Source organism: Notechis scutatus, chromosome 5 (genome assembly GCF_049901735.1).
Source record: "Notechis scutatus isolate UNSWTSFEM ecotype Mainland chromosome 5, rNotScu1.2, whole genome shotgun sequence".
Taxonomy (NCBI): Eukaryota; Metazoa; Chordata; class Lepidosauria; order Squamata; family Elapidae; genus Notechis; species Notechis scutatus.
In genome coordinates this window covers 114,404,092-114,420,568 of record NC_142013.1, presented here as the reverse complement: position 1 = coordinate 114,420,568, position 16,477 = coordinate 114,404,092, and the positions used below count along the sequence as shown (strand labels likewise).

Below are 16,477 nucleotides of genomic sequence, written 5' to 3'. Positions count from 1 at the left end.
CCCCCGGCCACACACCCTCCACCCCGGGCTCACTTACCGGCCAGCCTCCGCAGAAGCGCCCCGGACCCTGGGCAGGCAGCGCCAGGAGGGGGAGGCGGGAAGCGAAGGAAGGGAAGGGAGGGACGGAGGGAAGGCAGGAGCTCACAGAAGCCGCTGGCCTGGCCTCCCCCGCCGATCGCTGGGCGCTCCTCCCCGGGGGACCCGGCGAGAAAGAGAGAGAGAGAGAGAGAGAGAGAGAGAGGACGCCTTGGCCCCCAGGGCATCTGGAGGGAAAGAGGGCGTGTGTAAGAGAGAGAGAGAGAGAGAGAGAAAAGAGACAGAAAGAGAAAGAAAAAAGAAAGTGAAAAAGAGAAAGAAAGAAAGAGACAGAAAGAGAAAAAGACAGAGAAATAGAGAAAGAGAAAGGAAAAGAGACAGAAAGAGAAAAAGACAGAGAAATAAAAAGGGAAAGAGAAAGGAAAAGAGACAGAGAAAAAGAGAAAGTGAAAAAGAGAGAAAGAAAGAAAAAGAGACAGAAAGAGAAAAAGAGAGAAAGACAGAAAGAGAAAAAGAAAGAAAAACAGAAAGAGACAGAAAGAGAAAAAGAAAGGGAAAAAGAAAGAAAAAAGAAAAACAGAAAGAGACAAGAAGGAGAAAAAGAAAGGGAAAGGGAAAAAGAAAGAAAAAGACAGAAAGAAAAAGAGAAAGAGAAAATGAGAAAGAGACAAAGAGAAAGGAGAAAGTTGGAAAAAGAGAAAGAGGCAGAGAGAGAGAAAGGAAAGAGAGAGAGAGAGAGAGAAAGATAGAAACAAAAAGAGAGAAAGGAAAAAAGAGAGAAAGAGAGAGTCAGAAAGAGGAAGAGAGACAGACAAAGAAAGAGAAAAAGAGAGGGGGGGGGAGGAAAGAGACTGGGAATCTCCACCCAGTAGAGCCAAAGACAGCAAAGGAAGAGTAATAGGTAGCTCAGCTTCTTACTAACCAAAAGTGGCCCTTGTGATGAAGAAATGCATGGGCAGTAGAGAAGTGATTTGCCCTGTTTTCTTCCCCAATACTCTCTCTCTCACACACACACACAATATCTTGCACAATCAGATTTCTGATGCTTTTTAAGAAGAGACTGGACAGCCCTTTGTCCGGAATGATATAGGGTCTCCTGCCTTGAGCAGGGGGGGTTGGACTAGAAGACCTCCAAGGTCCCTCTTCCAACTCTATTATTCTGTTAAAAGCAGAGGTTTCGGCTGACGTTATCCCCTGTTTGGACATACTCAGGATGGTTTTATATGTCTAAAGTACAGGAACTAAATGTCAATAAATGGACACTCATCCTTTCTCAAGACTTTGCTGTTTGTTAGTCAATATTACTTCCAATACAGCTAAAATGTGTTTTTTTTGGGGGGGAGTAGCACAGTTTATTTTTCCAATGTTTTGCTTACCTCCCAAAGTTTCTCCTGGCTAGCTGATCAGGACGATATTTTCGGAGAGCCCGTAAAAATCCAGCTTTTCCAGGGGAAACGTCAGTCAGAGGGCGCTACCCACTGCAAATTAAATGCATAATTATATACAGTATTTATCCTTGTTAGCTTTTACTCCAGGGCTGCATGATTCCTCCAGATTGCTCCTATGATGAGTTGTCAAAAAACAGGCTTTCAAATCTATTTACTCCCCAGATAGTCTCCAAGCTGACACACTTCCCAGTTCATCTACCAAGTTCTTCTTTGTCTCATTCTTCCCCAGAAGATTGTCAGGGGAGACTTGGAAAGAGAAGTTTGAATGAAACTGAAGCCTTTTTGGTTTTAAACTTTTAACATTGTTAATTTTCTTCTTCAGAAAGTTTCCAAAGATACAATTTGCCATTTGAACTCGAGTTGGAACTAATTTTTTTTTTTTGCAACCTTCCTACCATTTTTTTTTAATGGCCTTGAAAAAATGTGACTTTGGACTGTTCTTCACACTTATGTTGGGAGTTAAAACCCACCCCTCTCCTAGGAAAATGAAATATTTTAGGATATACTAAAAAGGCAGAATATTTTCCCTAAAAAGAAAAGTAGAAACTCGGAGAGGCAGAAACTTAGCCCCTCCCCTCCGCACCTTTGTAAATGGACCATTACTCTGGCCTAGGCCAGTCTATTTTACATAACGAAGATCTGCTCCAGATAGAGCTGTAATAGGAATTGCCCAAAGCCCTTTCATTACACCATCACCAGGCAAGGCTCAACCAAGCCTGAGACTCAAAAGACAGCCTACACAGAGTTGTCCCTGCATGACCCCACGGGAGTCTGACAACCAATCAGAACAACAAGCTCAAATTCAAATCCCAACAGAGGGTATAAAATCCAGGGACTCTCTACATCTCTGCCCTTTTTCCTTCACCCAACATCTTGAAACACGTGATCGTCCTTTTCGCTTTGGAGTTCCAAGCCATGTGGTCCTGTCCTGTCCACCATTAAACCATCTTTCCAAACAGCCCTACAGGTTTCCAGTGTCTTCCTCCCCCACTTGGAACCCAGAAGGATCATTCTTCCAACACTTACGACCGTTGTAGCATTACTTGAATCAAATTCAGATGCCTGGCAACTGACTCATATTTGTGACATGATCCCAGGTCATGTCATGCTAGAAGGTTTTGTGACCTTCTAGCCAGCAAAGTCAATGGGGGAAGCTACATTCACTTAAGTGAGATAGTTGTGAAGTTTTGCCCCATCTAAAACATATGAACGGTTGCAGGAACTGGGCCTGGCTAGTCTAGTAAAGAGAAGGACCAGGGGAGACAAGATAGCAGTCTTCCAAGATTTGAGGGGCTGCCCCAGAGAGGAGGAAGGGGTCCAGCTATTTTCTAAGGCACCTGAAGGCCAGACAAGGAATAATGGATGGAAACTGATCAAGGAGAAATTCAACCTGGAAATAAGGAGAAACTTTCTAACAATCAACCCATGGAACATAAGTTGCCTTCAGAAGTTGTGGGAGCTTCATCACTGGAAGCTTTCAAGAAGAGACTGGACTGCCATTTGTCAGAAATGGTGTAGGGTTTCCTGCTTGGGCAAGGGGGTTGGACTAGATGACCAAAAAGACCCTTTTCAGCTCTGATTATCTGTTATCTGTTAAGCCATCTTATGACCTGCCTTGCCACATTTTTAAAGTGAAATACTGCAATGGTTAAGTGAGTCACGACCATGTGACTCACTTAACCATTGCAGTATTTCACTTTTAAATTTTATTTATTTATTTATTTATTTGATTTGCCAATTGTTTACAAGATAATAAGTATAAGTGTAGCAAGGCAGGTCATAAGATGGGGCAAAGCTCACTTCATAACTGTCTCAGTCAGCAACCTAAATGTTGAGGCTCCATTGTGCTCATGAGTCAAGGACTTAATGGACATAACTTGCTTCTGATTTGCCCTCCTGGAAGATTTCGGTTGCAAAGCCTGTCATGAGGATTTTTACCAGCAGCAGCAGACAATTCAATTTAAATTTAAATGTAAATGCAAATTCTCGGTCATTGTTGTCTCATAGGTGCTTTTTCAAAAGGCGACTGGACTGGAGGTATTTTTTTTCCTCCTTGAGGAAGAATTTAATTCATTTACAATGAAATGAAGGATTTATTCAATGTAAATTTCTCTGTAGCCTGGCCAGATTGAAAAGAAATAAGTATTTAGACATTGCAATCCACTCTGGGATCCTTAAGGGTCCCCCCTCCGAGGCAGAGAGAGATAATATAACCCTAATTTCTAGGACTACATAAACAACTCCAAAGGATCATGGGCTTCATTTTCCTTTGGGGTGGGGGGGGGTAGGGTGGCTCAAATCCTGACAAAAGGAACCCGGAAACAGCGCTTCCCTTTTTGCGCTTGGGCGAGTCTGATTTCTTGCTTCTAGAGGCACGGGAAAGAGGGCGGCCGGCGTGCGTGCGTGCTACGTCACAGTTTCGTGCGTCATGAGGAGCGCGGCGATTGGCGACGCACGGATGGCAGGGACGTGCCCTGCTGGCTATATGAGCTCCGCGGAGGCGCCTCCTCGGCCTTTTTCCGCCTCGTTCTTCGCTCGCGCCGGGGGCTGCCGCCACTAGCGCTCTTCCACCCGGCCTGCCGCCGCCGCCCGCCCGCCGCCTCAGCCATGATCATCTACCGCGACTGCATCAGCCGTAAGCCCGAAGCCCCCGTTCGCGCCGCTTTTTTTTCCTTCCCCCTTTGAATCTTACGGGAGGGTGGGGGAAGGGGGAGGAGGAGGCCCCCCCGCGGCGCCGACTGCGCCTGCGCGGCTTGGCATTCCAAGCCGGGGAGCGCGCGCCGGACTCACCCTCGGGCTGCGCCTGCGCTCCTCCGTCCTCGAGCGCTAGCGCCAAGGAAGGAAGGGAGGGAGAAAAAAAGGAAGCCAGGGCCTTGTCGACGACCCCCTCCCCGCACCCAGACGGCGCTCCATTGTCTGCGCATGTGTGTCGCCAAGGCGCCGGCGGCCGCCGCCCGCACTGCGCTTGCGCGAGAGGCGGGGCGGGGGTAAAGATGGATGAGTGCGGCGGCGCGTCGAAGCCGCCGGCCGCCTCTAGAGGGCGACAAAGGGTTGGCTAGTATGGGAGCTGTAGCCCCCTGTTGGCCGTGCGGGGTATTGCAGGCTGATTTTTATTTTTATTTCCCCCTCCCATCTTTGGAGGTTTTAAAAGAAGAAATAGGACAACCATTTGTCTGGAAAGGGTGTTTAAGCTGGGGGCTGGACTAGAGGCCCTCTAAGGATCCTTCCAACCCTATTCTGTGTTTCTGGGCTGTGGGATTTGGGGAAGGCCTGCTTTTGGGGGACGCCCTGGAATAATAGTGGTGGTGGTGGGGTCTCCCTTTGACAGCCAAAGTTACCTGTGGGAACAGGTGAGGCCTACCTGGGTTTGAAGCTTCCCCTTTGCAACCTGCAGGCTTTTTTTTTAGAAGCTCTTAGGCTGCAAAAGTTACATCACTGATGGTGGTAAAGGTGAGTCTTGGGCCTGCCACGTGGGGGGAGCATGACTCCCCCCACCTGGCAGATCCAGGGGGAGCTGATGACCTCTAAGGACCCTTCCAACCTTATCATTCTATGCTTCTCGCTTTCTGGGTGGGGGGGGGGAGTTTGGGCAAGGCCTGCTGTTGGGTGCTGCCTGGCTCCCAATTTGGCACCCTAGAAAAATAATGGTGGGGGTCTCCTTTGACTGACAGCCAAGGTGACCTATGGAAACGGGCCTAACTTGGCTTTGAAGCTTCCCCTTTGCAACCGGCTGGCTTTTTCAGCGTCTTCTTTGCAGGCTTTCTTGGAAGCCCTTAGGCTGCAGAAGTAAAATGGCAGTAAAGGGTGGGCCTTGGGCCTGCCACGTGGTCAGGGAGCGTGACTCCCACTGTGTGGCAGACCCAGGGGGCTGGACTAGGAGACCTCCAAGGACCCTTCCAATCTTATCATCCTATGCTTTTCTCGCCCTCTGGGCTGTGGGAGTTTGGGGAAGGCGTGAATCCCTGCCCTGTGTTGTAGGAACCTGGGGGTGGGGTGGCTCCTGATGGGGGAAGAGCAGAGGGGTGGGTGGGTGGGCTTCAGATCTATTTCCCCTCCCCAAGGTAGGGGAGAAGGGTGCAAGATACCCACTTTCCAGGCTGCTGGTGGATATGGATGTGGGGGGCCGAGTTTGGGAGAAGGTTGGTGGGCAAAGCTTTCTCCTTTCTTCCTCTTGCAGAAGATGAGATGTTCTCAGATATCTACAAAATCACAGAAGTTGCCAATGGCCTCTGCCTGGAAGTGGAAGGGAAGGTAGGTAAGAGCTGGGCGGGGGGGGGGGGCCTCTGGTGGGCTGCATTGGGGCACAGCTAGTCCTCAACCTACGGCCACAATGGAGCCCCAAACCTGCGTTGTTTAAATGAGAAAACCAATTAAGTGCATTTTGTCTCCATCTTCCGTCCTTGCCTTCCTCCCTTGTTAAAAGTGAACCACTGCCGTTGTTAAATTAGTAACCTGGCTGTTGTGAATCTGGGTTCCCCGTTGACTGGTCGCAAAAGGGGATCCCAGGACACTGCCACTGTCATAAATGCGGGTCAGTGGCCAAGCATCCCAGTTTTGAACATGTGGCCATGGGGATGCTACAGCGGTTATAAGTGTGAAAAATGGTGGTAAGTCACTTTTTTTCAGTGCCATAGTAACTTTGAACGGCCTGGCAAGTGGAGGGCTTCCTGGAATTACCATCTAATATATTTTAATTATTAGAACAAGGGGTGCTTTTGAAAGGAATTAAACCAAATTCTGGGTTGAATTTGAAGAAGTGCAGAGGGTAAGCAGCTGTTCTGACCTAGGCTTCCCCCAACAGCAGGAAGCTGACTCCTCGTCCCGATAAACCCCCTTTTATTTAGTTTACGGTGAATTCCTCTCCAGCAAAGTCCCAGCCGACAGTCTTTCAAGAGATTTCCCAATTTCCTTTATCAGGCTTGGAGAGTTGCCAGGCTGATATCTTTCAGACGCCACACTGTAGCAGAACAGATCTTCACCCAAATGAACTAATTGTCTCCTGCAAAACCACAATCCCCTTTTGCTCCTCTTTTATTCTCTATGGGAGGGGCCATTCACCATCAGCCTGAGCCTTTATTCCCGAGTCTGCCCTTGTCCCTCAGCTGTTCCCTTCTGGCAGCTCTGCACATGTGCACACGGAACAGGCTCCGTCTGTTCTTCTTCCCCACTGATCTCCGACTCCGAAGGCAGCGGATAACCGTCCGATGGCCCTTCCTCCATCTCTGCCTCCGACGCAGAACCTTCCCCAGACTTCAGGACTGGCCCATGTTCTCCCCCAACCTCCTCACTGTCTGAATCTTCCACGGGCCACAACAGCAGCCTTTATGACCCGAATGATTCAGAATACACGTTTTCCCGACTTGTTTTGGATGAAACAAAGGGGTTTCTTAACGGGATAGCTTGTTTCGCAGTCCTTAATCTATCCTTGTCTTATTGGAGCTTATTTTCAATCTCCCAGATGGTCAGCAGGAAAGAGGGTGAAATTGACGAAGCCCTGATTGGGGGAAACGCATCCGCCGAAGGCCCCGAAGGGGACTGCACAGAGGCCACCGTCATCACCGGGGTCGACATCGTCATGAATCACCACCTCCAGGAAACCACTTTCACCAAGGAGTCTTACAAAAAGTACATCAAGGACTACATGAAGTCGTAAGTGGGGCCTCCTTTATAGGTCGAGTGAAGCTCGTCTGCAGTCCTTCCGAAAAGCTTGTCCCAAAGGTGCTTTTTTTTTCTTCAGGAGGCACCTGGAACCTTCTCGTTTTTTTTCCCCCATTGAAGACGTTTCGCTTCTCATCCAAGAAGCTGCTTCAGCTCTGACAGGAATGGTGGGGAAGGGAAGGATTGATACGCCTTGGAGACAGCTGGTCATTTGCATCCTTTTTAGAGGGTCCTTGAGGCCACTTGGAGGTTTATCTGTCTCCTCGGGGGTCACCTGAGTCCCTGTAGTCTGCATTTTTCCCCCTCTGGAGATCCATTCCTACTCCCACCCCATTCCAAGGGGGTTCATCCCAAATTGTAAAGCTAAAAGTCCGTGGAGAGTCTCCATCATCCTGGCCGTGGTTGTCCCAAAGGTGCTTTTTTTTTTTTTTTTCCAGGAGGCAAGTGGACTTTCTTGTGTTTTTTTCTTTTGAAGATGTTTTGCTTCTCATCCAAGAAGCTTCTTCAGCTCTGACTGGATGGTGGAGCATGGAAGGATTTCTATTCCTTGCAGACAGCTGGTCAATTGCAGTCTTTTGTAGAGTCCTGGAGGCCACTTGGAGGGTTATCTGTGTCCTCAGGGTCCCCCGAGTGGTGCAAATGGGTGTGGAGCCTTCTTGGAATTCCACAGTCCTTTTCGGCAGTCCCAAGAAGGACCCACACCTATTTTTGTACCACTCAGGGGGCCACGAGGACACAGATAACCCTCCAAGTGGCCTCAAAAAAATGTGCAAATGACCAGCTTGTCTGCAAGGAGTATCAATCCTTCCCCACCATCCAGTCAGTTGATGAGAAGCAAAACATCTTCAAAGAAAAACGAAGTCCAGTTGCCTCCTGGAAAAAAAAAAGCACCTTTGGGACCAGGATGACTGAGCATGTCTAGAGAGTTTTGGAAAGCGTGTAAAAGGCAGCCTGCCTGGCCTTCATGCATCGAACGGGCTGCTGTACACGCTGGCTATATGGGGTAAGTGGGATATCTATAATTTGTAGATCAGGTCAGATAAAAAAAAAAAACACCTTTGTTGCTGGGAGGTTTGGAGGTTTGGGTATCCCTCGACGTAAGGACTACAATTTTGGAGCCCCAACCTTGTTGCTAAGTGAGGCTCTCCCCATTTTATTACCTTTCTTGCCCCCCCCCCCGTGGTTAAGCGAGTCGCTGCATTTTGCATACAGGGAATTAGTAACTCAGTTAAGTGAATCCATTGGCGTGAACGCTGGGGAAAGCATTGCAACCGTCCTAAGTCTGTGCCAGTTGCTAAGCCTCTGAATTTTGATCACGTGATGGCTGCAACAGTCGTTGAATGTGAAAAGCCATCCTAAGTCACTCTTTTCAGTGCCCCTCTTAACTTCGAATGGTCACTAAATGAATTGTTACACAAGTCAAGTACTACCTGTAGTTGCGCCTCAGGTAGTTAGGCAGGGAGGAAAGAGAGCAGGCATTGCATCTATTCTAGTTAAGAATTTGCACTCCTGGCTTTATTATTGATTATTCAGGCACCAGGACAGAGGGAGTGTCGCCCACAGCAGCAGCAAATTATGGCATAGGTTCCATGATGCACAAACAGCACAATTGTTTAGTAAAGACGCGTGTAGGTTCCATCCCGTGTGGTTGATATCGCTATCGTTGCTTTGCTGACATTCTCCAGCATGGCTCAGAGGGCCGATAATTCTATGCCACTGCAGCTTTTGTGGCAGGGTGGATTTGATTTAAATCAAGTCGATTTAAGTCACCAGTTATAGAAAGGCTTCGATTTAAATTGAACTCCATTTAAACCATAATTTTTAAAGAGCGGCTGTCCTCTCTGCTGTGAAATTGTGTGAATGCATCGATGCAGTGCATGTTAATCTCAGCTCGCAGAGAGCTTGGATTCATTGAGTGGGTTGATGAAAAATGTAAATATTGCAGAATATACAGCCTTACGCTACATAAGCTAAGCTCCATTTCATACCGAAGAAACTAAACTATTAAGGTCTCTTAAATAGACAACTATCCTTAGACAGATTTTTTTTCTTCCAAAAGCATTTTATGAAAATAAAATGGATAAAAGTGGGTACTCTATTTTGCTTATCTTCATTTTTAAGTGCTCTCATTTTATTGCATTGCAAACAGTTGCTGGGCTGCATCCACAGTTACGTTGTACTTGTACAATGACAATAAAGTTCTTCTAAAGTTCTTCTTAAAATAAAAACTGATTTTTTTAAATTATCTATTTTTGTTCACCCTATTTTGTAGTCCTGCCTAGCTCTTTGAATCTTACGTAGTCCTCTGCTTATGGCCATTATTGGGAAAGTAGCATTTCTCTTGATAAGCAGGGCCGCAGTGCATTGCAGCATGATTTACCAAGTTCTTAAGTGAGTCACTGCAATTTAGAAGTGAATCACGCCGGTGTTAGAGAAATCTGAACTCACGCCAGAAGCTGACCAGGATGGTCGCAAATGTGGCTCGTGTGACGCAACATCATTGTAAACACATTTCCTCTTGCCGTAGTGTCTGAATTTTGATCGCATGACCGTAAGGGATGCTGTCAGTCATTGTAAATATGAAGATCGGTCCTTTCGGTGCCAATCTAACTTTTAATAATTGTTAGGTAGAGGGCTGCCCATAGATATTTGCCACTATTGTAAAACTACCCATATACCGTTTCCCCCAAAATATGACCTACCCTGAAAGAAAGCCCTAGCTTGATTTTTAACGTGCGCCCAATATAAGTCCTTCCTCCCCCAAAATAAGCCCTAATTAAGATCCCACCCACTCCAGAGTGGACAGGTAAAAATTAAGCTAGGGTGGGGATGGAGGGTGGTGGAGCTGCCCTACTACTTACCTTTGGACAGGTGTAGCCAGGCCTTGCACACCCCGACACCCGCCTTGCCGGCTCATTTCTTCTGCAGCCGGCAAGGCTTTCCTGAAGGCCTCTGGAGCTGCTAAGAAAGCTCTGGATCGATCCTGAAGCTGCAGAGGCCTTCAGGAAAGCCTTGCCGGCCGCAGAAGAAGAAATTCCTGAAGGCCCCTGACAGCAAAAAGGAGGCCGGGGGTGATGCATGCAAGTGAGGTTAGTCAGTGGAGGACTTCCTCCAAAAATAAGACCTGGTGCCCTTGTTTGTGCCAAAAATATATGACAGGGTCTTATTTTTGGGGAAACATGGTATTGTTAAGTCCACTAATGTTGCTATAGTACAGCATTTGCTTTATCAAGTAATTTCTGTTGTGAGTTTTACTTGGGGGGGAGAGGAGAAAAGGTGTATAAGTGTTGAAGAATTGTTATTTCTTTCTTTCTTTCTTTCTTTCTTTCTTTCTTTCTTTCTTTCTTTCTTTCTTTCTTTCTTTCTTTCTTTTCTTTCCCTTGCTCTTTCCCTCCCTCTGTCTTCTTTCTTTCTTTCTTTCTTTCTTTCTTTCTTTCTTTCTTTCTTTCTTTCTTTCTTTCTTTCTTTCTTTCTCTCTCTCTCTCTCTCTCTCTCTCTCTCTCTCTCTCTCTCTCTTTCTTTCTTTCTTTCTTTCTTTCTCCAGAATCAAAGCCAGACTTGAGGAAACCAAGCCAGAGAGAGTAAAGCCTTTTATGACAGGGGCAGCTGAACAAGTAAAGCACATTCTTGGAAACTTCAAAAATTATCAGGTGAGTTTTAAAAAGGTTGCTTGTTACCCCCCCTCCCAATAGATCAAGTCCTGCGTGACCCTAGCGTTAACCTGTAACTTGCTGCAGACTCAAAAAACACAGTTTGTTAAATATCTGGATTTTATTTTTAAATGGCTTGGGGGGGGGGGGGGACAGCTTTTTCTACTTGAAGTCTGACCGAAGAGACAAGAGATTTTTCTAAATTCTAAGGATCAACCCAATTTAACGTTCTGGGGACCCCACACCAATCTGGCCACACTGTGTCTTAAAATATTAAACATGTCTGGAGATTTATTTCTGTATGGGGGGGGGGAGGGGGAATGTCTGAGCCAAGAGCCCAGCTTGTATTTTATCTTTCTAACGCAGGCCCCCCCCAACCTTTTGGACCTCAGGGACCACCAAACTCAACAATTTTAAATCCTGCAGACACAGAGACCCTGGGAAAATCCCCCAAAAAGTCTGCAGGAAAATTCCCCCCTTAATTTTCCTACTGATCGATCATTCTTTATTTGGGATTGCAGGATACCGTCTCCAGCTCCATTCTCAGGGGGAGAGAGAGAGAGAGAGAGAGAAAGAGACTTTTGGCTTCATGCAAGGAAAGCAGCAGAAGCAGCAGAAGTCTTTCTTTCTCTCCCCCAAACTCCGCCAGAAGTGAGTCTTTGTGAGACTTCTTGTGCCAGCACAGCCTTTTGGAGCAGGAGGCCTTGCATGGTCCCAAAGACTCATTTCTGGCAGAGTTTGGGGGAGAGAAAGAAAGACTTTTGCTGCTTTCCTTGCATGCAGCCAAAAGCAGAAGAAGGAAGGAGCAGAAAGAAGCAGCCCGGTGGCCAGGCATGCGGGGCAAGTTCCCCCTGTCCACCCCTTCCCCCCTCCCCTCACTACCCCGTGTTCTCAGTGCAAGCGACGCAAGCCTTGCGGTCCATGTGGGCGGTGCAGCCTTGTGTTCCCGCTTAGCCTGGATTAATTGCTTTGGGGGGGGGGACATTTCTCTGCGGACCACCCACATTTTCTCACGGACCACCAGTGGTCTCCAGCCCACCGGTTGGCAACCACTGTTTTTAACGGGTGGCATTTATTTCCTCCTCTAGTTTTTTGTAGGCGAGAATATGAATCCAGACGGCATGGTGGGGCTACTGGACTTCCGCGAAGATGGCGTGACCCCCTATATGATTTTCTTTAAGGATGGATTAGAGATGGAAAAATGCGTAAGTATGGATTGGCAAAGACGGTGGGGGGTAAGGAACGCCTTGGCGGGCAGAAAAGAGCAGCTCACGGCATGGAGCTTTCAGCCGCGTCACAGCCGTTAGAAGAGTAGCGCAGTTGTAACAACAGCCAGTTTGGGGTTTATAAGAAGTATCGGACCGTGATGGTGAACCTATGGCATGCGTGCCAGAGGTGGCAGGCAGAACCTTCTCTGGGCATGCGTGCGATCGCCAGTGCTGTTCTGGTTTCTGGCACATAGAACTCTCTGGGCATGCACACTGGCCAGCTGGTCTCCGTGGGCGCTGAAGCACCCAAAAAACAGGCCAGTTTAAGAGAGAGAGAGAGAGAGAGAGAGAGAGGCAAATGAGAGAAAGAAGAGGGAGAGACGGAGACAGACGAGAGAGAGAGACAGTCAATCAGAAAGAGACAGGAGGGAGAGACAGACAAATGGACAGGAGAGAGGCAAACAGAGAGGGGGGCAAACAGACAGGAGAGAGGCAGAAAGAGAGAGAGAGAGAGAGGTAAATGAGAGAGAGACAAACAGAAAGAGACAAGCAAATGAGACGAAGAGGGAGAGACGGAGACAGACGAGAGACAGACAATCAGAAAGAGACAGGAGGGAGAGACAGACAAATGGACAGGAGAGAGAGGCAAACAGAGAGGGGGCAAACAGACAGGAGAGAGGCAGAAAGAGAGAGAGAGAGAGTAAATGAGAGAGAGACAAACAGAAAGAGAGACAAGCAAATGAGACGAAGAGGAGAGACGGAGACAGACGAGAGACAGACAATCAGAAAGAGACAGGAGGGAGAGACAGACAAATGGACAGGAGAGAGAGGCAAACAGAGAGGGGGGCAAACAGACAGGAGAGAGGCAGAAAGAGAGAGAGGGAGAGAGGTAAATGAGAGAGAGACAAACAGAAAGAGAGACAAGCAAATGAGACGAAGAGGGAGAGACGGAGACAGACGAGAGACAGACAATCAGAAAGAGACAGGAGGGAGAGACAGACAAATGGACAGGAGAGAGAGGCAAACAGAGAGGGGGGCAAACAGACAGGAGAGAGGCAGAAAGAGAGAGAGGAGAGAGGTAAATGAGAGAGAGACAAACAGAAAGAGAGACAAGCAAATGAGACGAAGAGGGAGAGACGGAGACAGACGAGAGACAGACAATCAGAAAGAGACAGGAGGGAGAGACAGACAAATGGACAGGAGAGAGAGGCAAACGGGGGTAAACAGGAGAGAGATAGAGGCAGAGAGAGAGAGAGAGAGACAGGTAAATGAGAGAGAGACAAACGAGAGAGAGAGAGAGACAGAGAGACAAATAGAAAGGGGAAAGAATCACTGGAAATACCACTAGGGAGTTGTATGCAGGGCTTAAAAAACTAGAAACGGTGAATAAATAGAAAATACCCATTTTGCATAACTTGAGTGACGTTATTCCCTGTCCCAGGAGTTGTCTGCATTGATGGATTGGGGTGGATTCTAAGTAACTTGGGGAACATTTCCTTCCTTGAGGCCAGGCATCGCCTGATAGGCCGGGAGTGATTCCCTTTCCTCTCCGGCTTGCATTCAGATGCCAGAGTGACTCTCCTCCCTGCGCTTTCTGTCTGCCCTGATTCCCGTAGCAGCTCAGATTGAATAAGGGAGAACATTTTAAGGCGGGGAGGGAGGGGAATGAAATGCTGATGTGGGGTCAGAAAAAAACGAACTCAGGCTCCTAACTTTCCTTCGTTTCTCGACAGTAACAAGAATTCAAAATCATTCCGAATCATTTTGTCATCATAATTGGCTGCTGCTCTCTATTCATCGACACAAAACATCATGACTCAACATATGTCTGGAGAAAAAAAACAAAAAAACTGGACTGATTGATATCACTTTGAGCTTTAATTTGATTTATTTTGACCCCCCTCCTGAATTAATTGAAGTGTGGAGAGGCATTGTTTTTTTTTTTAAAGAAAAAAGAAAAAAACAAAACTTGTCTTGTAGGCTGTCTAAAAATAAAAACAAAAACAAAAAACTTCATTTAAAACCCAGCATAGGTAATGCCTCTTGGTTTAATGTGTTAAGAGCGGGCTTCTCGTAGCTGTTGCGCATCCGTAGAGTGTGGCCTCCTTAGCGGTTGTGTCTCCAGATCCCAGGACCTCGAAACTGGAAGTTCAATTGGCTACCCCTGAACTACTTTTTTTTTAGACACTTGTTGGGGGTAAAAGAGGAGAAAAAAAAACTTCTCACAAAGAAGGCAGCTTGGTTTTCAGAAGCGGACTTTCGACATCTTTTAACAACTCCACAATAACTACTCGGAGGACAAACCCGGGAGAGGCCTGGATGTGGTGTGGCTTTGCACGCTAAACTCAAGTGTTTCACCAGTGAAGGAGCAAGAGATGGCAATATATATATATTTTTTCCCAACAAACCTATCCTGATTGAGCAGAGAGTGGGAAGAGAATTCTTGGTTGCGGAAACGAGAATATTTGGGCAAAGAACCGACACATTCTCGAGGCATTGCTTGCGTGTTGTAATACGAAATAACTGTAATTTAAATACATAAGTATAATACCGATTTAATCACAGGTTATTAACTCTGCTGTGTGGTGTATCAATTCCAAGCCTGGAGCCCTTAAGTTGCTAGTTTGACTTGGGTAAGCTTGAGCCATGGATCAAAGGAGGGGGGGAATGGCTTTACATAGTAAGCACTGTGTCCTTCCTGTTTGACTTGTGCAAAGTTCGAAGTACTGGAATTGTGGTTATTCCCCCCCACGCCACCCCCAGGTAGTTAACTTGCAATTGCGGAAGTGGCGGTACGGATCCCTATCACATTAGTTGAGAATGATTATGCCTGGTTTATTAGACCCAGTTATTTCCCCCAGGGTTCTGGGCAACCTCGATAATTCTACATTTTCTGGATTGTCCATAATAATAATAATAATAATAATAGAAAGTAGGCAGGGATTATTTTGCTTCAAAGGAGAGGGGACAGTATGGAAGGAAAGGGGGTGCCTGCAACAGAGACACTTGAGATGACAAACTAGGAAATGGAAGTCAACAAAAAACGGGTTTGCAGCATAACGCGTAAGGAAGGGGAGCCACAACAGGACTTAAGTCTTGAGTGCTTAATTTTGCAAGTTCACTTTGCACGAAGGACTTGTTGCCCGGTGCTTCTGGTAAGCGGAAATGCTCTCAAAACGTTTCCATTCCATCAAAACTTCTCTTGGGTAAAAAAAAAAAAAGCAGGCTAGAGAGATTGTCTTTCAACCACAACTAACGAGAGCGGTTTTAGCTCGGCACCCGTAGTAAACTCTGCATAGGTTTAGGGTGACCGAGCCCCAGATGGAGTTGCTGTTGGATAATTGTGCATCCAGGAGAATTGTTAAAAGGGAGATAAGACGCGATAAAAAATAATTTGTAAACAAAAGTGCCTTATTTTAAGGGAATGGCAGTTTGAATGGCTGGTTGAATTTTACTTTTTCCCATGGCCTTGTTTTGCTATAAAGTTTAATCATTGGTTAATGGGTGGATAGATTAGATCAGGGGTGTCCAACCTTGGCAAACTTTAAGACTTGTGGACTTCAACTCCCAGAATTCCTCAGCCAGCTGGCTGGCTGAGGAATTCTGGGAGTTGAAGTCCACAAGTCTTAAAGTTGCCAAGGTTGGACACCCCTGGATTAGATAGTAGGTGGTAGATAGTAGGTAGATCAATTGATGGATCAATAAAGGATTGATGATGGATGCATCCTTATTTAAATCCATTAAATACGGAAGTCAAGCTATTACAAAAGTGTATTAGGTAGGAGATACAGGTAGATCGATTGATAGATGCATCCCTATTTAAATCTTAAATATTCAAGTCGAGCTATTTAAAGGGTATTTTCAGTGTTTCTGAGGAGAATTGCTAGCTGTAATTGACAAGACAGGAAGGCCAAGTGCTCTCTCGGTATTTTGTGGTGTTCTGATACTTTCGCTTGTGAGCACCTGTGTTTCAATCGTGCAGATTATTCTAAATAGGCCTGCATTCCTCCCCAAAGTAAGAACTCTTTAGAATCCCAATACCTGAAAGCTTTTTGCTCTTTGGCAAGGTATCACTTTGTTTTGTTTTTTTCTTAACCCTTAAAACAATTCCATACGATATGGGTATATCAGAAGATAAATTGGTCATTAGGAGCGTAGGGGTTTTGCGTTAACTAGGAAGAGCAAATACGTGTTCTAGCAGGAGCAAAAGTATTGCTGCCAATGTAATAATTAAGAAGTCCTTGGAGGAAATACCTTTCGTATAGAAGTGAGGGCATGCTAGTTTGATCTGTAGCTTTGCTTTTCTGGGGTCTTTCATAACCTTTTTGAAAACGATCGTGTGAAAGTTAGCCAGTAGAGTGTTATCGAAACAGTATTGTTGGAAAATGGGGTTTTAAGATTTGCGTGCATGTTTTGGCTTCAGCTGTGCTATTTTCAATGCCCTCAAAATCACTTCAGGTTGATCTTTTAAGCGTTT

General features: G+C 46.5%; 2 protein-coding genes and 1 non-coding gene across 3 annotated transcripts in view; all 3 read left to right on the top strand.

The window, feature by feature from the left end:
* The window catches only part of ATOH8 (atonal bHLH transcription factor 8), a 249,058-nt gene that overhangs the window by 140,823 nt on the left and 91,758 nt on the right, over nt 1-16,477 (top strand). The gene's annotated exons all lie outside the window — the stretch shown is intronic.
* TPT1 (tumor protein, translationally-controlled 1) lies at nt 3,998-14,573 on the top strand. Its single transcript, XM_087967618.1, has 6 exons — nt 3,998-4,119; nt 5,662-5,735; nt 6,943-7,133; nt 10,687-10,792; nt 11,881-11,997; nt 13,734-14,573. The coding sequence occupies exons 1-6, from the start codon at nt 4,092-4,094 to the stop codon at nt 13,734-13,736; spliced, it is 519 nt and encodes a 172-aa protein (XP_087823744.1). The 5' UTR covers nt 3,998-4,091; the 3' UTR covers nt 13,737-14,573.
* Nucleotides 13,510-13,645, top strand: LOC113432130 (small nucleolar RNA SNORA31). Its single transcript, XR_003373453.1, has one exon. It is a non-coding gene; the product is annotated as a small nucleolar RNA SNORA31 (small nucleolar RNA).